This window comes from Amblyomma americanum, chromosome 7, assembly GCF_052857255.1.
Source record: "Amblyomma americanum isolate KBUSLIRL-KWMA chromosome 7, ASM5285725v1, whole genome shotgun sequence".
In the NCBI taxonomy this organism is placed as follows: domain Eukaryota; kingdom Metazoa; phylum Arthropoda; class Arachnida; order Ixodida; family Ixodidae; genus Amblyomma; species Amblyomma americanum.
In genome coordinates this window covers 117,311,791-117,338,605 of record NC_135503.1, presented here as the reverse complement: position 1 = coordinate 117,338,605, position 26,815 = coordinate 117,311,791, and the positions used below count along the sequence as shown (strand labels likewise).

Sequence of the window (26,815 nt, the reverse complement as noted above, 5' to 3'; positions counted from 1 at the left end):
TTGGCGATTTGAACTTTACCTTTCTTCAAAGTTCATCGGTTGTTTCGCGCGACGGCCCTCTATACCTTTTTTTTTTCCGCCTCTCACCCCCACCTGATTCAATATTACATGTTTTATCCACTGACGCTACTACCCTTTGAATTCCGGTGACCGAGCAGCCCTCTTACCGATGTACCGCCCCCCCCCCCCCTTTTTTCATCACTATATATTCTGTGTACTTCGAGATTAAAATTAATTTGATTGTAATTGTAAAATACTTGTGAATTAGTAATTGTAAATTACCAGAGCTCTAAACAAACAATCAGTAAAGAAGAATTGCAAATATTGAATTGCCTTTTATATGCATCCGAAAAAGAAAGGTTGGGTATGCAGAGTACATGAACGCTGTGTTTATAAAAGCGAATTCGTAAAGGGCTGACCATCTTCCCTATGTACTGAACACCGTGGATTCTAAGAAGCGTATAACGTTTCATGAATCGCAGTAGAAGTTACCGTCGATTTTATGTTTAAAGTATGGGTTTGTGCTTGTTGCATAGGTTGATTCTGAATAAATTTGCAGAACTGGCTTCTGCTTTTTCCACAAGGTAGGGACCCCAACCGAGGGTGGTTATTTGTTTCTGAGTGCACTAGAATGTTTCGAATATTTTTTGGTCGCCTGCACGCTACGTGAGGAGGAGTAGTGAAAATTTCGGCGAAGCGTTCGATTTGTTCGAGGAAGCTCAACCGTTTCTCAATGATTTTGTTAACGCTAGGGTTGTTACTGGTTATGGTAATTACCAAACTTGATCGGCGAGTTATGCCTTGAATGCGTCGACGTTCCTCCAGTTATTACATTTGGTTGAGTTTATATATCCTTTCTAATGCATGGTCGACAATGGCGAGGAGATATCGTTGTTCAGTGAGCACGTGTCGCATGCGGGTAGAGTTCCTTACGAAATCTTGGGCTTGGCAAGTTTTTTTTTTATCTTTGCGCCTTAGGATTTGGGACGTTTGGAATGAAGGGAATGGCAGCTTTTCGAAATCGAAGTTTTGTTGTTGGTCCTTGAGAGCACGGATTAGAACGGTAGTAAGCGAGCCTTTCTTTAAAGAAGTGTTACTTTTCAGGAATTAAACTGTGATGTAGGAGGACGAGTAGGTAAAACGTATAGCTGGTGGGCGAGGTTGTAAGTACTCCCTGAAAAATTGGAGTTGCTGTTTCGTGTCAGTCCAAATGAAGAAGATCTTATCCACTTTGTGTTTGCCTAGGATGAATTATATAAAATAAAAAAGAGGTCTAAAACTTTTTCGCAAAGAATATTTCTTAGCGAAAATAGTATTGTGCTAGATCAACCCCTTTCTTTTTTGAAAAAATCGACCGGCGTGAAAGACGCAACCATTTTAAGCTAACCGATTTTCTGAGCAGAGAAGAAATACAATGAGTCTGTGGATGAGTTTGTTAGAAACTACTTAGGCTCTTAAGCTAACCTAAAGAGCTTTGTAGGCGGTCAGTTGTGACCTATTATGGTTTACATGAAATGATTTAGCTCTGTCGTAGCCTAGTCTAATCAGTTTTTTTTTTTCAGTATCATGAATGACCCGTCCCTTTTTCGAGCACACAAAGAGGCAGCGAATGAGAGGTATGAGTTCTGTCCCTTAAATCCATCCCAAGAAAAGAAAGATCAAGAGGACATAACCGTTTGCAATGATGTTTACTTTTTATAGGCCATAATACTCATCAGCGCTGAGCTCAACAGAACCGCATTCTTCGTGATAGTCGTACTGTTGCAATAATCATATCGCGTCGCAATAATCATCCCCACAAAAATGCCGTCCCCTTGTGCAACACAGTTTTTTTTAAGCTTATTTGTTCCCAGTACTTCTGAAGAACACAACGATCTTCCCAATGAAATTGTATCTATCACTGACATAAATAACTTTCGGAAAGCTTCACGTAGCGTTGTATATACTCTGGCAGTTTTGTTCCTGCACTAATGCATTTATTGCCTTAGCTAAGATTGTATATACAGAAATAATCTTTTATGAACTCGTACTTTTGTTTCTAACATTGTTTTCTGTAAATTTTTCTATCCTCTCCCCTTTGCAATGCCAGTAAAGTCTCTAAGGCTAAAAAAAAATAAATGGGGCAGCTTTTTTATGGTGCCTTGTGCTCATAACCCAGCTTCAGGATATGACTAAGGAGCGTCCATGAATATGTAACTGTACACGAACGGAGGTGAAAGAGCTATAGAAAGGAAGACATTACTTTGGACACATAAATTTGTTGAAATAGAACGATCTCCGTGGGAAGGACGCGTTGTTTTTAGGGCTGTTCAAGTGCAACCGATGTTGAAAAGTATGTATGTACTCCTATGTCCTGGTGTTATGTATCTGACAGCTTCATGCCGTGCACAAGAAAGCGGATTGATGAAAGGTGGTAATTTGGTCCATACGTTTTTTGCGCTGCATATTTTCCTCTTCATAAGAAAGCCGCCACGTCGATTTTCTCTCAAATTCTCATTGAAGTTTTGCTTTTTATGGGATCACTCAGCGCTGGCAAAAATCCTTACGATCTTCAACGTTGACGATAAAATAAATAAAGGCGTATAATGCTGTTATAGTTGGTTCAATTGAAAAGTTTATTATACGAAGAAATGGACAAAAACTGCGATGCCATGCGCCAAATGGGCGTGCATCACCAGTACATAATTTCTTCGTCCGAGCAGATGTCCTTGCTGTACTTCGGCGTTCCCACACCACAGTGCTTAGAGAACTCCTCGAGGCACCTTTGGGGCAATGAGTCTTTCCCAGTTTCTGATGCCCAGAGAGCGCATTCTGATGAACAAGCAAAGAGAAAAAAGGCCTTTTGTTTTGCGTAAATATATATGTCGCCACAAAAATGTACTTTTTGTTTAATTACGCAGAAAAAATTGAATTGTGACAGAACAAACACGGCTTTATTCGTGCTTTGCACGGTTATAGCCACACTTCAAGACTAGGGACTTAGTACAACACATTTCTTAAACAATCATATGAATATACCAGAATGTGTAAATAAAATGGCAGAATATTCAGGTCACCAAGCATAATGAATAGAAGACGAGTACAAAGACAGAAATCACGAAAAAGGCACTGACGACAACTTCAAACTGTTCATGTTCTTTGTAAAAATCAATGATTTGGCCCTATAACATTGAATGTGAAAAGTAACAGACATTTGAATCCCCCCTTCCCTCTCGATTACCTTCCTTGAGGCAAGTCGAGAATTACACGCACGAATTCTGAATGCCGTAAGCTCCTTATGCAGGGGCAGTCATGCAGTCCGGCCACGAAAAAGTGCAATCTGAATTAAAATAGGAGCGTTGAAAGGACAGAGAGCTCAGACGTTGCAGGAATGAATGTCTGTTTCGCGAATGCACGGACGAATACCACAGAGGGGCCCATTAAGTCTTGCACTGGCTGGGGCGAGGAATCGTTGTTCCAACCTGCACTCGAGTACTTCCTGCAAAAGAGCTTTTTCCGGATGCCCGGTGCTGGCCATGAAAATGCACTTCACTCTGTACATGCAAGCGTTAAATCACTTATTCGGAAAAAAAGAAGATAAAGGACGTGATCTGAAAAAGGGAAGGCAGCTGGTTAAATTCCATCGTAATGAATTTTTTCTAGATGCAAATTTCTGAAGAGAGACAAACTGGTTAAATATGGTGCAACTTTCACTGTTCAGACGCGTTTTTATATATCAGTTCTTACCTCCCGTCTCCACACCCCCGCAACCACATGTGAATGTCTGTAGAACAGGCCCACGCACAGCGTAAGAAACGGCTTGCGCTTCCTTGTGTGGATTTCGTGCGTGTGGGCCGTGCATGTTGTACATTTCACAAACCCGAAATGAAACTGGCGTACAAGGTGCAATGAGACATTGCTGTGACTTGTGAATCCCCTGAGCATTTTTTCGGTACGCCTGTCGCTATGCCTCTTTTCTTTCTGCACGCGATGTGCATGCAACCAATGCGAGCTCAAACATACCAGCGCAAAGTTGTGCAAAGTGGCCCTCGTTATCACAAATTCAGATGATGCGCTAACTCTATGCTCCAGAAACAAATGATGACCCACTTTGTCATTGAAAAAAAACGAAGCTGAATGAGCATTTCAAATTCGTTAGCTATTAGTCATCCTAGTAATTATATTTTAAGCACTCTAGCAGGATGTTCTAAATTATAGTGAAAATTTCATTAAGGGACAACCACTGTAAAGATTCAATGTTCCTTCGGTCAAATTTTCTCGATCGCCTTGTCACGCACCCACTTATATGTTACGTAGGGCCTTTTTGAAAGGCTTCAAGTGAATTTAGCACATGGCACATGAGTCTTAAATGCTTTCTGGACGTTGCTAGCGTTAAATTGGGCAAGCGCAGAGGATAAAGAGAGTAAAAACAGAGAAACCAGATGTCGTGCTTGCTGTAATCACTGAAAATATAATGCAAACATTTGCTTCTATCACTCAATCGTCGTGCGTGACATATGCGCTGAAAATTCTAATCAGCGTAGCGTTGTTAAAATACTTCCTTTTGAGTAGCGAATACATCCTTCCCATTGATGAATCTAAAAAGGCGGTAACTTTATTTTAGTGTAATGCACAAATACCGCTGCCCAAGGCTCGACATTTCAATAAGCTAATGCTTACTGTGATGATTCCTTCGTCGCATAGTGCAAAGTGTACTCACGCCTTCCGTGGTAAGGCATGTCGATGACTCCGCAGTTTTCATAGTCTGTATAGTAGAATGTTCCAATCTCAGGTTGTGCGTCCTCTGCAAACGCAGAAAGGGTGTGGATGTGCGCTACCATTGAAATGCACCATACTTGCTTGAGCAAATAGTGCCGGTGAGCTTAAAGTCTGTTAGAAATAGGCTTGCTGCTATATACCAGGTGTTACAGGCTAAACTATAGGTAATTTTCAAAACAAGGTATTTATAGGTACAAACAGAGCTTTTCTATCATATTATTACTAGTGTTTGGGCACACCAGAAAACCATCGAATGTTCTTAAGCTGTAAGTTCATTACATAAAATTTAATAATTGACTTGTTGAATGATAGAGTTAGGCGCCTATTTGTAATTAGAGACTTGTAGTGGCACTTTGGTAATAACCAAATCAGTTTTAAATAATTCAGAAACGCAGTTATCGTTGGCGCTGTGGCTCGACAAAATTTGGCTTTCTTGACTAGTTACATGCACTGGAAAGGTTGGTTTGCTTGCATTCTTTGCGAAAGCGCTTGTATTTTGGCACGATGAAGCAAGATTTTGTCGGGCCACAGCGCCGAAGATACTAACATTTTTGAAATGTTAAAACTGATAACGCTAATACTAACAACCCAGCGATCATCATCATCATCATCATCATCATCATCATCATTAGCTTGACAACACCCACTGCAGGGCAAAGGCATCTCCCATGTCTGTACAATTTACCCTGTCCTTTGCCGGCAAGGCCAATATATCCCCGCAAACTTCTTAATCTCATCCGCCCACTTAACTTTCTGCCGCTCTCTGCTACGCCTACCTTCTCTTGGAATCCACTCCGTTTCCCTTAGCACATACGACCGGCTACACATTGCTAACTGCAACCAGTCGGCATCTGTGATGTTTCAAAAGTTAACTGTCAGAATTTAGTTAACCAGCTTATTACGTAAGACAATTCACCGGCTTTCCGGTGTCCGCTAGCGCTGGTAATCCTATGCCGCAAGAGCCATATGTTTACCAAAAAAAGCCTTTTTTTTTTAAATTACTTAAAAGTGCTCACCGAAAAAACAGGTATAGAAGTTCACATAAAGCGTGCGTAACGCATATTACATGTAGTTGTCCAGAATAAACATCTATAAACTCTTCTCTGATTGGCTTCCTGGCCTACGGCACATGTGCCACAGCGCGCGAACACACATCCTTGCAATAGGGCTAGTTGTTGGAGTGAAAATCTGAGACTTCTGGCTTGACAGTCATTGCAGGTTACACTGCAAAAAGTTAGCATAACGAAAAGAAGACTGAATTGAATAGAGACTGGTAAAGAGCTGAAGAGTAGCTGCGGCTGTCTCTGCTGACTGCATGTGCTAACCGCTCTCCTTCCATACTCGCCGCGATATGCTCACATTTTAAGTTATCTCCTAGTTTGGTAGAAGAAACACTAAGCGATGCAAAAGAGTGTACTGTTTACAAGTGGCGAGGAGAGTTAAGATAGAATGTTTAGAATTCTCCCGTTAATAAGAGTACGGCCAGGCACGAACGCATGCTATCTTGCAAATTACTATATAAGCTGTTTTTCCTAAGCAGAGTTTCTACCACTCGACTTGAGCAGTCGACAAATGTTTACAATTCATACTGGAAATCAAGTATTTATGCGACATTTATCACCTTAGAAATGTCAAGAGTTTTAAGAAGAGCTTTACGCAGCGTTTAAACGATACCAACCGCCAGCACTCTTTCTATATTGCCAGACGCGACCTTCAGAATGCCTGCCCCACATTTTGACCTCTTACACCACTGTTGTAAGGGGAGCATCCCAAACCCAACCGTTCGGTCTACTGCTGAGCAGAGAAGCTACAAGCATGCTTGACACTCTGGAGGCGAACTTCCCCGATGAAGCCGACCCAGCCTTGCGGCTTACTGTGAGCTTGGAGAAGGTCGAAATTTCGCTCTGTGACACAGCAAAGACCGCACACACGAAGCTAATATCCCGCATTACGACGAACTGTACCAGGGGCAATGATCGAGCCATGTGTGAATACTAACTTGCCAAATAACTTTAAAAGTTAGAAGTATCCATGTATTTTAGGAGCAACAAAAATTTTCTACCACTGCGCCGTGTTTGCTATCGTCGTTTGCCGCTGAAGTGACAGCGCGCTGCTTCGATCCATTTATCGCCACTACGCGCTTATTTTTGGCCTTATAATCTGCTTTCGGGGGTCATGGAGAACTAGTTGATAAATGTTGGCTTTTGAGATCGGCGTTGCAGATAACATAAGAGCCCGCGAAGTAATAATTTGGCGCGGCGCTTAACTGTGGAATAGCGCGAGCTGTCTGCCCACATTTCTACATAACGCGAGTCGTTCGCTCCAGAATGAATCGCACAGTGGTGTAGTGCAGAGCAGAAGCGCGCATAAGGAGATAAGCCGCTTTGCATCGTCCACAGTATTCTCACCGAGATTGTGCTCCATCCGATTCAAGTAAAGCGCTGCAAAGTTCCCGGTGATCGATGAGTTGTCGTTGAGCCCACAGTTTCAACTAAGAGCATGTTCGCACTTAACAGTTTCCCCTGCTTGTTTGTCCCCCCGCTCCCCTTGCTTAACCTGTCTTGGCAGGAAAGCGGGTTCACATGTACATTTCCGAAAAACGCTGCGATGATGCGAGATGGAAGAATTGCATTTCTGAGATCGAAATATTTTCATTGGCCTTAAGGTGCGTGCGGAAGATTTCTTAATTTCACGAGCAGCTCTGGAAGCTGGAGCAGGCCGCAAGAAATGTTAGAAACTTTAGGCACACTGCGAGGACACCGCGCAAACTACTATCCCGTCAAAGTTGATAATGCATCACGGAAGCAGCGTCTCTTACAAATCTTACAAACAGCTGGCAATTTACATTTTAATACATTTTCTAGACCTCATCATTGTTTCTCGTTTGTGGTCACATCAACGATAAAAATCTCAGTGCTCATTACGTAGCCATACCCATTTCTATTGGCATCAAAGATCCATCGCGTTTTATCAATCGTTGTCCAACCGTAAAAAATCTATTAGTATATCTGAGACCGCCTCCGAACGTTCACCGCTGAACAATCCCAGTTTAGAATAGATTAGTGCTCCAGAAGGCTATTCCCGAAAAAAAAAACGTGACAACATACAGTTTTCACTTTAGTAATTACCTATACAGCCGGAACTTAGGCGCTAATTTTTCGGAAGCACTGAAAAATTATTCTGCCACTTGAATAGCTTTGCAAACAGATGTTTCTGCTTAGCAATAGGTTGGTGAGGTAGTTGCATCTGAATGACCATTCAGGATTGCATTAACTTGGCCTGGCGCGAAGTGTCCCCCTCCCCTCAAAAGTAGATTAAATATCTTCCTCAAAGCTTCAACGCAATAGTCATTGCACAACGACGTTGCGCCTATCTCCAAATACCTATGCCTACATCATTTCAGAAATCACTGTTGACTGACTAAAGGTAGCGGCCACTGAAGGTCTCATAAGCTGGTACTTCTGAGCGCATTTGCATCGAAAAGAATATACGACTAAAATGTGACCACCCCTCTTTTCGCTTGCGACGTTGTGTCCTTAATTTTACACAGCCGCGGCGGGAAGCTAGCCATGCTTCGGCCCATTTTCCAGGCCACGTTCCGAAACCTGGAGTTTCATGCAGTCGACTTATGTGTTCGAAATTCTTACCTGAGCCCTCCATGTACAAGAAAGTGTCGGGACTCTTTCCTTCCGCGACATAAAACGCGATGGTCTTCCTGTAAACAATTAAAAATTGATAAAACAGAAATCCTTCTCAAACGTACCCATCTATGGTCAATATTTTTATTTACATTGCAGCACCACGAAAAAAAAGCATCCCATATTAGAACCACCAGGCTTTATATTTTGACCGACACCCTATTTTTAAGATCCACATATGAAGGCCTACAAGAGGCAGGGCTAACTGCGCAATAATTGTTTCGCCACAAAAAAAAATGACAGGCCAGGCATCTAATTTAGGAATCGCTTACAAATGTTTTTTGTTGCGTGGCAGTTTTAATTGCCCTTGGCCCGTTTGAATGTCTTCATTCCTACGTCGATGAAGGCACTGGAAGCTGATGAGCCCAAGAAAAAATTTGAAAATTCCGTGCTCACCGCTAGGTCGTAATATATTGCTATCAGGCTTAGGTCTCTCTGATGATGGCCTGGACATGGACCTATATTCAAAATTTTCCCGATGCCCAATAGCCAGCAAAAATATACAAGAATATCCGCTTTGCTGACTAGGAAAGATAATGCGTGTCTGTCTTTACTAAAAGCGATGGTTTGTGGAGGTTTTTAGCACAGTTCAGCGTACGAACGCGCCTCTTTCATTGTAAATGTTCCAGTTCTTGATTTCCCCTTCGTCCGCTGAATACTCACTTCTCAGAAAAGTACTAGTGAAGTAATGAACGTTTGGTGACCGAAGTGCCTTCTATTAATGCCAGCCTGCAATTAATCTTTTGTTGAGCATGAACACGTGTGAATGATATGCACCTTACGCTTTAGTGTTTAAGGTCAATTCAACTCTCACACGAAATTATGGGTGAATATTTTGCTGTGCATATGGTTTGTTTTTTGAAGCGGGAGGGCCACTCATAAATTTTGCAGGCGCTTTCAGCTCATGACACCAAACTAGTATGGATTTGTTGCGACGAAAGGTAGGTATGAATTACGCTCACTTAAAAAGTCGAGATAAAGCTGCACAGTTTTTTTTTCCAGAAAATTTAGGGTAATCGTAAAAAAGGGATACTTACTGCGGTTTGCCATCGTGGCCCTTGAGAAGCCAAATATATTCGCCCCTTTTGGTATCCATGTTAAACCATGCCCTTTTAGCTGTCACGCATTCAAATATGGTATCATTGTCGCTATCAGTAATAGCAACGGCGAACGGAAATTTGCTGAACATCTGCGTGAAAGAGAAGTACACTGCAACGTGGAAAACAATCACATGGTTTGACAAAAAGCGTGACTGATGATGCAGCAGCTGATGAATAAAGGCTACTGTGGGATGCCCAGATTCCCATAGCTGCAGTGGCCCTAATGGAAAGTGTTGCCTTGCAAATGTTTCTCCCTTTATGAACACTTCCAGACATTTCCAATGAATTTGAAGACCCATATTGAGAAGGCGGTTACTGCATCATAATTTTGTTGAGCTTTCCTGATGCTGCGTAGTATATACTCTGATTAGAAGCAAGGATATCCAGGTTTTGTTTGCATCAGTTTATGTTTCTACTTCTGGGTTACATTCACATATTTTTCAAAAAGTTGTGAGGTACAGTCATGAAATTTATGAGCGTAAACACGCAAGCTCATTGTTGATATTCTTAAGGCCTACTTGTGGCGATGCGCGGCGGCTGATTTCCGCAACGTGGTGGAAAGGGTCATGCCGCCTTGCCCGATTCCGGGAAGCCGAAGGACAAACCTCCCTTTCCAGCTTTTTTATGAAAGCGGCCGCGCTGTTTCGCCGGGAGTAGGGTTCGAGACTATCGGGCACAAGATGACGTGTTCACGTTCATGAATTTGCATGACTGTACCGTGTGCATTCCACGCGCACCCTGTAAGGCTACAAACCGAGAACAGCAAGCATTTAATACTAGCTGCAAGATTGCATTAACTTTAGAACCTAACTCTATGTAGCTAACTCTTAAGCATCAATTTAAAATTTGGTTTATGAATTAAATAAACGGAGCCCAGTTGCTTATGAATCCTGGGAGATATTTCTAGTTTGCGAAAATTTATCAGTAGGCTTAAAAATTGTTCTTCAGAAATAATAGCGTTCAGAGCTTTGCATGCTTCCGATTTGATTCGAGCTACTCGCAGTTCTTAAAGATAATTATGGCCTCCAGACACATACTTCCACTGACGGCCAACCATAGGAAGCACGATTTTAGGTTTTGTATTTTGAACATTAATATTTTAAACGTAGGTTTCATTTGCGGGTTGAATCTCTAAAGCCATTCGTCATTGCCTGTAGGAATACGCCTCAAATCTGGGCCACGGTTCCCAGCCAAATCATGATAGTTATTCAGTACTCGGAGAAGGAAAACATGCACTATGAGTTCATTTTGACTTGCTTTAATTAATGACATTCTCTTAGCAATATTGCTTCGTTTGATAGTTTACATAAAAAGATATCGCAAATGATAGTCCAGAATCACTTTCAGCATATCTATGTGGTGTTGCTAAAAATTATATTGTCAGTGAAGCTAAGACCATGAAGCGAAGCATCGCATCTGTTTCATTTATGAGATTTGTTCCCAGCTAGCAATAAAATTATGTCACTTGGCGACGTCTCATTGTCATCGCCATCACTTTAAGAAGGTCACCTACTTGGCAGAGGTCTGTCACGCACCATATAAACAAAACGTGTCCTGCGCTGCTCTCGCACACCTTGTCGCCGAAAACCCCCTAATATCATCCGCCTACCTTGCGTTCCGCCACCTCTATACGTTTTACAGTTCTTAGTGCCCGTCAGTCAACGTTAGCGACCAACAGTCATCTTTGCTTCGCATTTAAAGCTATGCTGCGACCATTTCTTCTTGATTACTGCATTGATATTTTAACTCGCCATTAATGTTTTGCCTCCTCTGATTTCTCCATCTTAACGCTCTTCCTGCGATTCTCCTTTCCATAGCACGTCGCGCCACTTTTAATTTATTTGCGTGCCTTTTAGGCGGCCTCCCAGCTTTGGCGCATACGTCAAAACTGCCAAGATAGGGTTGTTAATTCGTTTCCTCTCTAAAGGTGCTTGTACGCTATATACATTGCCTAATACATTGACGTCAACGGTAGCACTCTGCTGGGCTGGAGGGGGCGTGAAGTGGCGGGGCTGGTCATCGTTGCGGTGAGAGCTTAGATGACTGTATGTGCTACGACGAGACCAATAATTGCGACAGTGACGGGAGATGTGGCCAATGCGGCGGCAGAGGAAACAAATGGGTCTGTCGTCGGGTGTTCGCCAGTCGTTAGGGTTACGGCGACGTGGAGCGAAGTAGGAAGGTCGTTCAGGAGCAATCGCAGTGATGTCGGGTGGTGATGAAGGACGCACAGGGCTGACGGGCTGGAGACCAAGATTTGCAAGCTCTTGACGGACGACGGCTTGTACCATCGAGATGGTGGGCAAGTGGTTGTCGCCATCACGTAGAGGCAGGGAGACAGGGGACATAGCTTCGAGTTCGCGTCGAATGATGCGGGTCACATTTTCTGGAGGCGCAGGAGTTTGCCGGTGCAGCAGGTCTTTACATGAGGAAGTCGCAGCCGTGTTGGGGAGGCGTGTGTACGGCTGACTAATACGTCTGCTTTTAGCTTCCTCGAAGCGGCGACATTCCTTAATAATGCCGTCGACTGTAGTGCAGTTCTTGCAGACGAGCAGGTTGAAGGCGTCGTCGGCGATCCCCTTCAACACGTGACCCACTTTGTCAGATTCGAGCATGTTATTGTCAACTTTGTGGCAGAGGGCCAACACGTCCTGAATGTAGGAAACATAGGATTCCGTAAACGTTTGAGCTCTGGACGCAAGCTCCCTCTTAGCGGCGAGTGTTCGGCCGAGCGGCCGTCCAATCGCGCAGTTTCTGCTTGCAGACGTCCCAGCTGGTCAAATCATCTTCGTGAGTCTCGTACCAGACGCGGACGGTGTCTTTTAGATAGAAGATGACATTCGCGAGCATAAGAGTCGGATCCCAGCGGTTGTACGTACTCACGCGTTCATACATGTTGATCCAGTCGTCAACGTTGTCGGTGCCAGAAAATGTCCCAGGGTCACGAGGGGAAGAAAGAACGAGCGATGGCATTGCCGATTGTGATGTTTGCTGGGAGGCGTCCTGGGTCATGGTGAGAGAAGTCAGCTGGCGGCCGCTGCGGAGCTCCGTCTTCGGTAGGTGTAGGCGAAAGCCGCACCTCCACCAAATATGTTGCGGGAAAGAATATATTTACAGTTATTTACAAAAACGAATGAACAGCTACGGGCGGCACTCAGAACACAGCCAGAGATGAGTTCTCGTCTTCTTCCTCGTCCACTCGTTCACTCACTCAATGTCGTCGTCGTCGTCTACCCGCTGCAATATTATGCATGCTCCACGTTCGTAATATCCTAGTTACTTCAATCTCATGGCCCTTTACTTCTGCTGTTAAGACTAAATTAGATATGCTCGCGTAATGTATGGGTTGGTTACAGGCTGCGCATATCTCCGTCGTCATGGTGATGTTGCGAATATACAATTTTTTTATGTAGCCTTCACGAAATATATATCTGTCCTTCACTTGACTTAAGCTAAGGAATAGCTTAGAAAACATGTTTTAACTGTTCACAGTATGCTCATAGTAGGCACAGTAAGCTCAGTAAGTTCATAGACACTATACTTTTTCACACTCTTGGCAGCTCCTTTAATCCTCTTGACTCAGTAAGTTCATAGACACTATACTTTTTCACACTCTTGGCAGCTCCTTTAATCCTCTTGACTCAGTAAGTTCACAGACACTATACTTTTTCACACTCTTGGCAGCTCCTTTAATGCTCTTGAAGATAACATTAGTTTTGTTAAAACGTAAGGTATGTTCCAGATTGTGAGACGTTGCTTGCACAGAATAGGAAGATTTTCTCGCACTATACCTCCTCAGCTTTTTCGTCACAGCTTGGATTTTATGTAATATTTTTTCAGACAGCACTTCTTCAGCACGGTCGCTTCTATCATTATCATCAAGATTATCTCCGCTAGTGTGCACCCCCGTGTAGGGCTTCATTAAGGCAGTAAATATGATATCCGTACTTCAAACAGCATTAAAAATTTTGTCACTTAATGCATGCAAGTGTTTCTTGCCCATGCCTAAAGACATCCCTACCCCTTCTATAGGATAACACGCGTCTTTAAATTGGCTCCATCGCATGTTACATCTTCTAAACGTTTGATGCTATGTTTCGTTATGGCAAGTTCCTGGAGCCGGTTCACTAGCTTCGCCACTTAAGCAACTCCAAATTTTGCAGTGTGGCAGGGCGGATTCGGACTTTCGCGTCTCTTCATTAAATTTTGCGTCTCCTTGAAGAGCTTGCCAGTGTCCTACGTAGCTGCGACGCCACACTGCCGGCGATGAAACACCCGCGTCTTGATAGAAAACGAACATTTATCTATGTATTTTGCTTGTGAGTGCTAGGTGGTGCACAGAGCATTGGAATCTCTGGCGTATGCTTATTGCAAAGTAAGCTACTTGCTCAAAGTGCCCGGTCACAGGGCCTTATTTCTTTTCAGAAATTACTTGCTAAGGCGTATTCCCGCGAAGGCTGATAGAAAAGATATTATTCTTTTTTTCTGGAAATTAAAGTCTGCCGCCCGAATTTGTGCACATTGAACGAAGTTCTCTTCATTCATGTCATCATAATTACCATCATCAGCTTGACTAGATCAACTGGAAGACCGAGGCCTCTCCCACATCTCTACAATTTGCCCGGTCCTGTGCCAACTACGGCCACCTTATCCGCGCAAAGTTCTTTATCTCATCCACCCACCTAACATTTTGCCACCCCCTGCTTCGCTTGCCTTCTCTTGGTATCCAGTCAATTATCCATAACGAGCATCGGTTATCTTGCCTTCGCATTACATGTCCTGCCCAAGCCCATTTCTTCCCCTTGATTTTGACGAGGATGTCATTAACCCGCGTTTTTACCCTCACCCACTCCGCCCGCATCCTCTCCTTTAACGTTAGACATATTTCCTTTCAAGAGGTTGCTGTGTTGTCTCAATTTAAGCTGAACCTTTTTCGTTACCCTCAACGTTTCTGACCCTTCGCTCACTAACGGTAAGATGCACATGTTATATTATATTTTTCTCTCGAAGGATATTCATAAACTGCCCCATTCTTATTCTTTACATATTGCTCTCTAGTGATACATATCTGCGATCACAACGTGCCCTAAGTAGACGTGTTCCCTTAACACTGTAATTTCGCTTAAATTTAAGTTACCGAAACCAATGGTATTTGAGATATGTTTTTCTGAATCATGGGTGAACTGACTCTACTCCTAAGACACCGTGCGAAAGCATGTGACAAGGGTTAACGCAGTTTTAAACACTTGTTAAACTGCTACCCCAACTTTCCCTTCCCAGGATGTTACCAGGAAGCTGTCCGGAACCTCGTTGGCTTCATCAGCTGCGGCCAGTGACAGCTGGAGTGCGATGCCAAAAATGAGAGCGAAGCACAGGCGCTCCATTGTTCTCTCGACGTGTTGCAGGGGCTGGATGTGTTGGGGAATCTGCTATCGAGCACTATTTATATTCTCAATCTTGCCTGCTGATCTCTTGGGCTGTTGCATCGAAGCTAAAAAAAACAAAAAGCATCGCACTCAGTGCAATCCTGCTGCCTTGTCTGACGGTCGCGAGTTAGACAGACCCGCTTGACGTTTCATTAAAGCTCTGCCTTAATCCACGCCAGAAAACTCAGTTATATTTATGTAATGAAACTTCATTCGTTTTTCCGTATGTGGGTCACATTCTCTGGATTGATGCGCGGATGATAGGCGCCCGCACCATTTCCTGACGTGGAACAGCAACGACACTAATGTGAATGAAAAGGAAAGCAGGCTGCAGCTTCAGCGAAGGCATCCGAGATGAGTTCTGCAGCAGTTTGGTTTGCGACCGGAAATCGCGCTTCTCGCTCGCAAAACTGCTTTCTCTTAACTACGATTCGTATCCAATCGAAACACAAGCGCATTTCTTTGCAGGGATATTTTAGGTGATTGCTGCATGGAGCAATTTTAGAATTATTAAGACACCATATTGGGCGGAAAGGTGGAAAGTGACAATACTCCAGTTAGTGGCGAGCAGCCTGCACTGAAACTGAGTGCGTAAGGAAGCGACGTCGTAGAGGTATATGATAGTTTCGTCATATCTCCATGAAGTAGCAGAAAAATGTAATCATAAGCAATGCTGGAAAATGAGATTGGTGACAGTTTTAGTGTTCGGATTATACTCAGGTGAAAACATAAAGTTTTGATTTGAAGTAATTGGACTGAACGGCTTCTAAATTTAATTTTCGCAATTAAAAACAATTTATCTTCGCAACCTAAGACATACGAAGAAATCTTCATTAGAACTCGCTTTGTAGCTGTTTTTTTTTGTCTGGATGGGAAGCAGTAGCCGCCGACCAAAGGGTGGAAAACGCCGTGTCGTCAGAAACAGCGACTTAAAACACTTCCCTCTATTAAAAGAATAACGCTTCACCATGTTAAAGCATATTTATTCTTATTAGGCGCGTAGTTCTCAGCCAAACAAGTGAGCAAGAGTCAAGATCTCTGAAAACTTCCACACTTCAAGGTATCTGCGACTGCTGTGGGGAGCTGCGTAGAAGGGCCTTTCATAATAGAGGCCGTGATAGATGCGACGTTTTCTTTCGACGAAGTTCGCGCGGCGGAAAACGTCCCTGCGGCTCGACTCTCGGCTGTGGATACATGGAGCGAAGAAGCGGCGCAAAGCGAAGAAGCGGCGAAGCACTTATGCCTCTCGGCGAAAACATATGTGATCGACAAGTGGCAAATAGCACTTTGCGCGGAGGTCTTTGAGAGCAGCGACGATGACTCTTCTTTCAGAATCAGGCATATGTTCATTTAGGCAACACTGCACTAATTTTAGCACGCGTGCATAAGTATCTACAAGGATTTGCGTTTACGAATGCATGAAGTTGCGTACCTTGGGGAGTCCACACAGCCGCGGTTTTGTTCGACACTTTTCTCTTCAGGGAGGAAACACATGCAATCCGATCTGAGATCAGCGCATGTTCTCTCAAAAAGCTTCATTTTATGCTCGATGAAACATTTATTTTCATGATACATTTTCGTGTCGAAATCGCTGCGTAGCTCGTTGCCCACGGCGGCCAAGTTTGCGGCGGTAGACGCAAGCAGTCAAACTGGAAAAGCGGCCTTTCTGCGCTTCTATTGGGCGCGTCAGCCAACGACAATATCGGCAGCGACGGACGTTCTTCTCGGCGCACAGTGCGCCCCGGGTGAAAATCGCCGGCCTGCTGCCGTAAAAACGACATTGTATCCCTGCCTTACGGCGTCTAATCACCCACAACGTTATCAGATTCTCAAGATTGTATGAACGATAGCAACACTACCGACGTTATTGCAACAAACGAGCATTCGCTGCATCCCGGGATAGGTTAGGCATAATAAACATGTATGGTGCAGGAAGGATACTTTAACGAAGCGCTGAAAAAAAGAAAAAAAGAGGTTTGGTAAGAGGGCACACAGAAGCCAAAATAGTGAACTCCAGCAAATCTGGCCACATCCCAGAAAATGCCTGCACAGTGCTGGAATTTCCGAGAGAAAAAAAACCACGAATTTGTTTCCAATATTGTATAAAAATTTTATCAGGGTTAGCCGACCGTCTCGACAGAGTAGGCACAAAATAGGCTTACGTTCTCAAACTCTGCAATTCACAGAACGAAAAAGACCAGCAATTTGTTGCGCCCTCTACACCTCACTTTGAAACCCTTGTTTTCTTTCGACGCCATGAAGATTTATGTCTGCTCTGGAAGGAATTTCAGTATAAAAGCGTTCCTTGCTTGAAGTCAGCCCTGTTGACAACCCCTATACTGGTGTACCAACACCTAATCAATACGGTTGCGGTTAAATTGATTTCAGGGGCCTTATTATATAAGGTGCCTATTTTCCGTTGTCAATTTCGCGTCAATTCATCTCTGAGTGGTCACTCAGATATACCCGCGGCCTTCAAGCGCCTGGGGCAAGCTATCAGGCCATTGGGTGGTTGGAGATCGGACTTCATATTTGGGTGCATATAGCATCCAATGGCAGCCAGTGGTTAGGTCACCTGTTGTTGATAGTGCGCTGCGATGCATCCAACCATCAGCTGCATATTGCATCCAATTGCAGCCAATGGTATGGTCCGGTCACCAACCACCCTATGAGCGGTTCGCTCGGCGCAAACGCTTGAAAGCAGCGATTACATCTGAGGGACCACTGACAGAAGACCGGATGGACGAGAAATGGATAACGAAAAATGGACACCTTATAATGCGGTCTCAGGTTAATATTTACAGTAACGTGGCACTGCGGACTATTTATAGGCACGCTTGCCAGTCATTACTGAGCAAATGGACTTAGGCTGTACAACGATGAGCAGGTAACGAGGAGTCGGATCAAGTGAAAGATCTGATTCACCGCCTCCCCAAAAACTGAGCTTCAATGTAATCCGACGACACAGTCAGAGCGACACCAGAGACATTGCATGGTCTAAGATAAGATGGAATAAAAGAGTTCGAGGTGGTTAAGATACGTAAGAACAGGGCAAAAGGCGCTATGAGCCATACCAAGCGTGACGCCAAACCCTTTCGCTCTGCTTAGATTACATTTAAGAGCAGGAGGAGATGGTTGCGTGGCTCGCTCGCCTGCCCATTTGTTATCGTGCAACGTACGACGAAGAAGCTATCGCCCACCGGCGCGCTCAACTGCTTGAAAATCATTGTCGCCGTTGAGAAACCCCTGTTATGCGAGAAGCGAAAGAGAAGAAAATTGCAAAATATGCCCTACTTTACTCTATGAGTACGCATCACCTCCTGGAGCCCCTATGTTTACTGCTTGCTCTGAGCTGCAAAGCAGTACAGCGCGCCGTAAAACGGCTTCCGTCTGAAATCTGTGCGATAAGCAGTGAAGCTTAGCACTGCCTGTTTTAAGGTGTGCAAAACGAAAGCTCGTGGTTACAGCCGTACGTGAGGCAATGCACAGACGCCACAGCGGTTAATTTGAAGGCGCACGTTGATGTGCGATAGAAGCTTCCAGCGATTTAACGGTAACGTATTCATTCCGCCGGCATATATTATTTCCCTCAATAACGCGTTTGCATGCTTGAAAGACACAATAAAAATATCGCCTTCGTGCCCTGCAACCATCATTTTGTTAATGCAGAATAAGCTCCTGTCATTTCCGGAAACTCCTAGCAGCAGCCGTCAACCAGTAGTTCACAGGCTGGCGAAAGACGGCAGCTAAGGTCTTAATTTTCACTTCGCTTTGTCATAGCCACATGCACGAGCCTAAGCTTCTAGCGGACGTTCTCGGAGGTCAACACCATCCGTTTTGCCAACTCCGTAGTCACCGAACTAACGGTTTCTTAGTACACTTCTTTTTTATTTATAGATGGCGAGGCACACTTAACACGAAGTCACATTGTGACATTGCTCAGTTCTTTAGATCTTGTTCCGTGGTACTCAGGAGACCAGCATGTTAGGAGCGGAGAGGCATAGCCGTAATGACATGGCTCGCGATGCGTTGGGAGTCGTTTCCTCTCAATTGAAATTTATATGTTTGAAAATGTTGGCATGATGACGCCATGTTTTTAGTAAAATATGAGCTTTAACATAGATGATTAAAAAGAGATTCCTAGTACAACTGGTTTGAAGACACTTTTATTGAACTATGGATGTTACTTTTGGCTATTCGCAGTCTATACGCTGCCTATAGGCAATTGACGAGTGGAAGTCTATAGGAGAATCCCCTCTAGATATATAGAGCAGGTAGTGACAGCTGGTCCTTATCGTGAGAGGGAAATAACTAGAAGAATAAGAATCGGGTGGAGCGCATATGGCAGGTTCTGTCAGATCATGAATGAAAGTTTCCAAATATCCCTTAAGAGAAGAGTGTACAACACATTTATTGATCTCACCTGTACTCACCTACGGGGCAGAAATGCGGGGGCTAACGAACATGGTTCAGCTTAAGTTAAGGAAAACGCAGCGAGCTTGGAAAGAAAAATAATAGGTGTAACGTTAAGAGCCCGGAAGCGGGCAGAGTGGGTGAGGGAACAAACGCGGTTTAATAACATCCTAGTCGAAATCAATAGAAAGAAATGGGCTTGGGCAGGGCATGTAATGCGAAGGCAAGATCACCGGTGGTCCTAAAGGATAATGGAGTGGATTCCAAGAGAAGGCAAGCGTAGCAGGGGGCGGCAGTAGGATAGGTGGGCGGATGAGATTAAGATGTTTGCAGGCATAGGGTGGGCGCAGCTGGTAAAGGACAGTGTTAATTGGGGAGACATGGAAGAGGCCTTTGCCCTGCTGCAGTGGGTGTAGTCGGGCTTTTGATTTTATAGTGTATGATAATGTTCAAAGCACTCGCCAACTGTTAATGAACAGCTGCCTCCGTGGGTACTTTGTGAAATGAGAAAAATGTATTGCTAAGTTTTGCTTACATCTACTTCCATGGATTTCGCTACCCCGTCGTACCCCCAGCGGCAGGATACTCTCATGCGAATACGCTTCGCGGTGTTTTCAAATACAACACCTTTTAAAAGAGCTTTCATATTCTCACAATCTTTCATTAAACGTTAATGGTCAATCTTCACGCAGGAAAGACAACATAAGTGGGCTGTTTTAAAACTGCTTTGAAAACATTCATTTCAATGTCTTCCCACGGACGCTGAGCCTATTTTTCACCCCTGGTCGAAACCGGCTGTCGCGTGCGCCCTTTTCTCTGTAAACATCGTGTAGGTATGTAGCATACTTTTGTCGTGTCAACTGAGGTGAAGAAGTACTGCTACGTAGCAGTCGCAAAGGCCAAATTTTTTCCGTTTCTCCCCATACAAGTGATACCTTGATGACACTGATCCACGGATGACGCCCATTCCAGTTTTACAAACGCAAACTCGGAGCAAAGAGTTTATCGTGGTCGTCCGCGGGAGAAAGGCGGTCAGTGTGAGCAAACCAATGACGTTTGTTTGTTTTTGTGTTTGTTTTTGTTTTTTTGTGAACCCATTATGGTTTTAAAAGCGTCAGTGGCCACTAGATGCCACTGACGCTTCGATATAACGGACGTTCATCGATGCCAGTACAGGCTGCATATGAGAAATGGGCGTATGGTAAAAGTAACTCCATGAAATTGTTTTGTGTTTCACTTTTACCTTTTTACGGTGGGACATCCTCGGTGTAGGAGGCAACCATATGCACCCTTGCACACGGTGGGCATGAAATCGGATGTCTGAATGTATTCATCATGTATTATGCTTCCAACAAAACCCAGCTTAGCCGACTATTCACAGTAAGTCTACACGATGGCGTATTAAAAAGCTGGCCTTCAAAGCCACAGTCAGCAGTGCTCCGGTTGTAGAACTGATTATCCGCGCATGCGTGCTTACTTTCTATCTCGCTTATAAGCGGTGTTCTAACGAGCGGAAGCCACTGGGCTCTCGATCAATAATGCGCAGTGAAGTAATTATCCCCGAAACCCAGATTTCAAGGTACCCCTTAAAAGCTGTGCGCTGCCTTTTTCGTTCCGCTTGGTAGCAGCACGGTTGCAAGAATCGCTCAGTCGAGGCTACGGCAGTCCAAATGTACTTGTGGGGCAATCAATGACGGGTGTGCTTGATTTAGCTGGATTTTTTTAACTGAACACTCGGCTTCTGAGGTGGTTTATGTCCGTTTTTATGCTTTGCGTTATCCCATGTCTGAACCATAAAGAGCTGTTTCCAAAAATACCTCTGAGGTGTGCGTCCCTCCATGCGTGACGGTGCTCGTACTCGACCTGTGCAATGGAAAGATATTTCATGTCGCTATGTATTAGAGCATGCGACGTTTCTGGAAGTTGTAGTCGTATGGCGTTGCAGGAAAGCTAAGAATGTGATGGCTGCAGAGAAAGTGTTGCGTCCAGCAAGTACAATGCAAACTGTGCGGCTAACTTACAAGCTGCAGCCTCCTTTTTTCCTGTGGACTCGTGCATGCATGTTTAACGAGCCACTGTCCACCGTCGCTGGCTTGCGCGCTCATCGTTTTGCAACGTGAGTTAACGTTGCGTTAACCACCTGATGATTTACATAGTGTTTGCAAAGCTCGTTTTGCATCCCGCTCACGCGTTCACAAATTTGGCCGACACTTCTCCTCATTGAGACAGACTGTGGGTGGGTCTTTGATCTCTTACTGGTACAATGCAAAGACGCCAAAATAGTTTGGCGCTGCGATGAATGCCGCAAACCAATGCAGTTATGCTTGCGCTGTGTTATTGCTTGGCATGTGGTACAAATTGTGCAGTGTTTTGTTAGACTAGTTCCCACTTCAAGCTGTTTCGTTGTTTACTTTTACCTTTGTGTTAAGGATCGCGGAATGAAAGATACCTTTATGTGCGCTGCTCAGGCAACCGTTAGAGGAAACATCAAGTGAATTTCGGACGTATTCCTTTGTGACGGTGAATTGCATGTTGTTTATCGCTGTCAGCTCCCTTTTTGAAAATACAGGTGCAGCCGAAATGTTCCGTTCGTCATTTTAGTATACTGCTCGCAGAATGGCCATGCTGCAACTAAGCTTGTAACATAGAGCGCGCCCTCATGATAGTGAACACTGCTCCTGCTTTCTGCTTCAAGTTGTGGACACCAAAACGTCGTGGACTATTTCGTCTGCCGTGTAGGTGGTGCACGTCTTGTCCGTAAAACTTCAGAAAAACTTGGTGCTGGGCTTGTTGGTTACACATTCTTTGAAATAGGTTAGCGCCAAAAAAGACGAACAGAAAGCTAGAGAGCGACGACACAGCGCAGAAGAGCGCCACTAACAACTGGTTTTATTTTTCGCTCCAGGGTACATATTTAAAGGCTTCCCACATCCCCTGCGCACAATCAGATGGCGTCAACATTTTTTCAGATCAAAAAGTTTTATGTATCACTCGCTAACCTTGAGCTTGTGGCACGGAAAACAACAAGGAATGAAAAAAATCATCAGTAAAGGGCAAGATGAATCAGTGGAAAAAATAAGGAAGAGAAAACAAACAGGGCAAATAAAAAACGTGGTCAGTGCTTTCTTAAACGCATCTCTAAAAATGCCGGCACCGCAGAGTACAACGTTATCCAAGCATCGCTTACACACTGTTCTCGTCTGTTCGCCGTTGTATGCTGTTCGCGGTTTGAAAACGAAACATGATGTAGCCTACGTCGGACGTGCGTTAGGAGTGGTCTATACGATCCCACTTTCCTGCGGAGGGTGCTATATCGGGCAGACGGGGCGGTGCCTTAACGATCGTTTAAAGAAGCATGTAAAAAACTTCAGGGTGCAAGACGAGCTTGTGAAATAAATTCCGCGCGTTTTAAAGTGCAAAATGTGTGCCACGGTTTACAGAAGCTAAGGTTCTAGGCGGAAGTGCAAGCAGAAAATCCAGAGTTTTGCTTGAGGCCTTTCACATAAATAAAAAACGAGAACAGTGTGTAAGCGATCATTCGACAATGAGGTACTCTGCGGAGCGGCCATTTACTGAGATGCGTTTAAGAAAACACTGAGCCCGTTTTTATTCATTCTCTTTGTTTTCTCTTCCTTATCCTTTTAACTGATGCATCTTGGCCTTTACTGGTGTATTTTCTTTCCTTGTTGTGTGCCGCGCCATTAACTCAAGATCAGCGAGTGATACATAAAACTCTTGAAATGAAAAAATGTTGACGCCACCTGGTTGTGGGCATGTGATGTGAGAAGTCTTTAAAAACGAAGCCTGGAGTGAAAAATAAAACAATTTGTCAGTAGCGCTCTTCTGTGTCGTGTTGTCGCTCTCTAGCCTTGTGTTCGTCTTCTTTAGCGCTAACCTATTTTAAAAGAACGTCTTGTCCCCGTATTAACGCCACCATACTATGTGTCACGCACCATACTCATGAAAGCCGCCGTGGTGGGTCAGTGATTATGGGGCTCGCGTGCTGATCCGAGAGACGCAGAATCAATTCCGGCCGTGCCGGTCGCATTTCCATGGAGGGAATGGAAAGGCCCGAGTGCCGTGTGATGTCAGTGGACGTTAATGAACCTCACTTTGTTGAAACTACGCAGAGCCCTATACTGTGGCGTCGCTCTAAGCTTGACTCGCTTTGGGATGGCCGACCTCAGAAACAAAGACCATACTCATGAAGGCACTCGTTTAATATAGCAGATATAAAAATAAATGTTACAATAGTTTCCATTTGGCGTTCGTTTGTTAGCAGCTTTAATTGTGCATTCATTGGGAGTGCCATTTTTAAGTGCCCGCAGTGAAACCATCCTGACACGTGCACGATTCCTCACACTTTACAATCTTGACTCGTCGTGTAGGCAAAATACCACAAAGAAATCTATCTTTCTGGAAGGTACAGAATGCAGAGAAGGAGTGCTCCAGAGATGTAGGGTCTTTATTTCAGTGTCCCGTCAAATACGTTTGGAACTGGTCATGGAATGTTACTGAAAGGATGAAGATCGCCCTTCAAGAATAGGGAAGAAAAGAAATTGTTTACGTTATTCTGCACCCTCGTAGAGTACTTAAGCGGAATATTTCTGGATTCCACTTATTGTTTGTTTATTTGTTTGCGCTTCACATGTCAGCAACTTAACCAGAATGATGGACTGCCGTCAACGCCCCTAAAGAATTCTTTTGAAGGAACAATTCGAACCCTAACTTTATTTTTAATTGTATAAATTCGTACGATTCTTATCGTATCTCTATTGTATTTACCGAGGTCAAATTTATTAAATGACTTAAATTTCCAAGTAAAATGGTGGCCACGTTATCTGCATCAACTGTGGGATGGCACTTTTTAAAAGTTATACACAGCGTCTAAGACTGCGGTGCACTCATCGTTCAGTGAGCATAGGTCTAGAGACTGGTTATAGACAAATGTCAATCATTCCTGCAAGGCCATAAATTTTAGATTATCTATAGGCAGTAAGTAGACCTGTGTCCACTACACCTTCAGAACATTCTTTCTGCAGGAAAATATTAACAAAAACTATAGCGTCATAAATATATATCGTCTATTGACCACCGATAAAACTGTATCTACTAATCATTGAGAGGGGTTGTATGCAACCAGAAATCAATGTTGCCTATAGACAGTCGATTGAACTGTATCTAGAAGTCATTGAGAAAAGGCTGTGATAAGTGAGTGTAGTGACAAAGTTCTACTGAAAGTGTACGGTTATATATCTATAGAGTGTCTATACAGAAGTCTAGTACTTGCCTATAGACAGACTGTAGAGTTCTTTGCCAATAGTCTGTAGACAGCTTGTAAACTGCCTAAAGATTTATATGTAACTGGCTGCTCTAGCGCCAAAACTGCTTGCCTGAATTTGTCAATTGCTCTGAAATCTTTGACTGCCACTGGTGAACACTAGTTTCACATAAATGCGCCGAACGATGAACCCTTAGGAGAAGTACATCTGCTCATCTACACAGAATGTGATATTTATTTCCAAACAATTGTATATGCTCTTAAAAGAGTCGAATCGCGACATCCGCAAAATTCCTAAGAGCACTTTAAGGGCTATAGCTCGACTTTTCAAGCTATCGATCATACTTTTCTTGATTTTCAATGTGAATTTGCATGTTACTGCAATTCTTCACGCCTACATTTTTCTCGCAACTCCTTATATTTTGTAATTTTACGATGGCTAACCACCCATTCATATAATTAGCTGTCAAAGCGTATAAACCTTGCTTTCAGAAATCGGTGTCCCATATAGAAAACTCAAACAGCGCTAGACAACGTCACCAGAAAGAGGAGAAGACAAACATTGCGCTGATTGAATTTTCTTGTTACCATGGAACACCAACTCGCCCAATCTGCCGTTCTTCTACAGGTCACATTTACTTCAGTCGGTATGAGAGGCCCTTGTCCGGTAAACCATACAACGGCATCAGCCTCCCTCAGGTCATTTTGTTCTAGCCTTCTGCAGAAGATCCCTTCATTCATATCTCGAAATGAAGTTACAAGTGAATGAAGGAGTTAAACTGCTTGAATTTCTGCCGGTCAACTTACGCGTATGGTCCCATTTAAGGGTGCAGTGAGACACATGGCAGTTTCGTGAATAAATTTTTTTTACGCTCAGGTTCATTCGGTTCTTATCAGCAGGAGCCCAATTTCTGCTTGTCCAGCGATGGCTAGTGTTGTAAAACTCGAGGTAAATGTGACAGGCATTAAGTTTTACATTGCATGGCTTGTTCCCGCAAAAGAGAGATGCTATCAGTAACTTAGGCGAAGCCAGTTTACGCGCGTCACATTTAGAAAATCAAAGGGCGCCATTTTTACGCGAGAGCGTAGATATTTTAGTTTTTAAGCCCAATCACCTCATCTCTCATTGGAGCACATTCGAAAACTACAGGACAGTGTTTTGCAGGCTGCCTTTTTCCTTTGTTTTATTCATTTTTCACTAACAGTGGTCTTCAGACCTTAGGAACGGGCGCGCGCCATGACGCATCAGAGAGCCAAAGGATAGAGAGATTTCAGTAACAGAGATGTTTGGTCCAACTCGACAAGCGCTGAATGCGCGACCACGGACTAAAAGAAAGGGTTTGTACGCAATGGAACGTAATGCACCAATAGCTGAGAACGAAGCCAAGTATCCTGTGCAGCAAAAAGCGGCTGACAGCATAGCTACCTGAAATGGCGAAAGCGGACAGGGGTACCAAGCGTAAGGGTTCGGTTGAAGAACACAAGCAGGTTAAATAAGAGCAAGGTGACCAACCAAAGGGTCTGGTCACTATAGATGTGCGTCCACGCGTTCATTTATGAGCCAACCCTTGCGCCCCATGTCTTTCGTGGAATCCATTTCACGCTTATGTATACTCTTGCTGATGATTACATTAGCATGTACCCTGTATGAAAGAAACATCTAACGGTCAATATATTTTTGAATATTTATCATTCCTACCTCTAAAGGTGTAGTCAGATGTTAGCATATTCCAATTTTTCGGGAATCCGTGAGGTCTTGAGGCACTGTATATACGGGCTGGCAAGTTTCTCTAGCGCAATGTCTCCACTGTCTATGATCACAGGAGCAGAACATTTCATCCAGAGATCGTCTCTCCGACTACTTGCCTTTCGCCATCGCTGAGGAAAAGTCAGTTGTTTAAACATGGCTAAATTTTTAGTTCCATTTCACGCCGTTCCACCTTACTGCTAAACACATTCATGTTCTTAACTAAACGTTCAATATATTACCCTAATAAAACGCACCGCTGAGTGGGAGAGTTACCGTTCGTATGACAGGGTTTAATAAATTAGTGAATTTATGTGTACACACATAAGTGAGAAGAATATCTTATCATCATCCCTGTCAGGCGTTTAGGGTTTATGGGGGTTGACGTCCCA

The 26,815-nt window shown here is 43.8% G+C and overlaps 1 protein-coding gene across 1 annotated transcript; it reads right to left on the bottom strand.

Annotated features, from left to right (window-relative positions):
• Positions 1-2,602: 2,602 nt before the first annotated feature.
• On the bottom strand, positions 2,603-14,976 carry LOC144097411 (uncharacterized). Its single transcript, XM_077630140.1, has 5 exons — positions 14,845-14,976; positions 9,494-9,645; positions 8,406-8,473; positions 4,700-4,783; positions 2,603-2,811 (listed from the first exon to the last, which is right to left on the bottom strand). Exons 1-5 carry the CDS (start codon positions 14,938-14,940, stop codon positions 2,672-2,674), a joined length of 540 nt encoding a protein of 179 aa, XP_077486266.1. The 5' UTR covers positions 14,941-14,976; the 3' UTR covers positions 2,603-2,671.
• Positions 14,977-26,815: the final 11,839 nt, after the last annotated feature.

What these genes read in the sequence shown, in the direction of transcription:
- LOC144097411 (XM_077630140.1), bottom strand. Translation starts at nt 14,940, where the DNA reads ATGGAGCGCCTGTGCTTCGCTCTCATTTTTGGCATCGCACTCCAGCTG. An exon ending in AGGTTCCGGACAGCTTCCTG is followed by an intron (nt 9,646 to 14,844) that starts GTAACATCCTGG and finishes TCTTTCACGCAG; the next exon opens with ATGTTCAGCAAATTTCCGTT. An exon ending in CTTGTACATGGAGGGCTCAG is followed by an intron (nt 4,784 to 8,405) that starts GTAAGAATTTCG and finishes CTGCGTTTGCAG; the next exon opens with AGGACGCACAACCTGAGATT.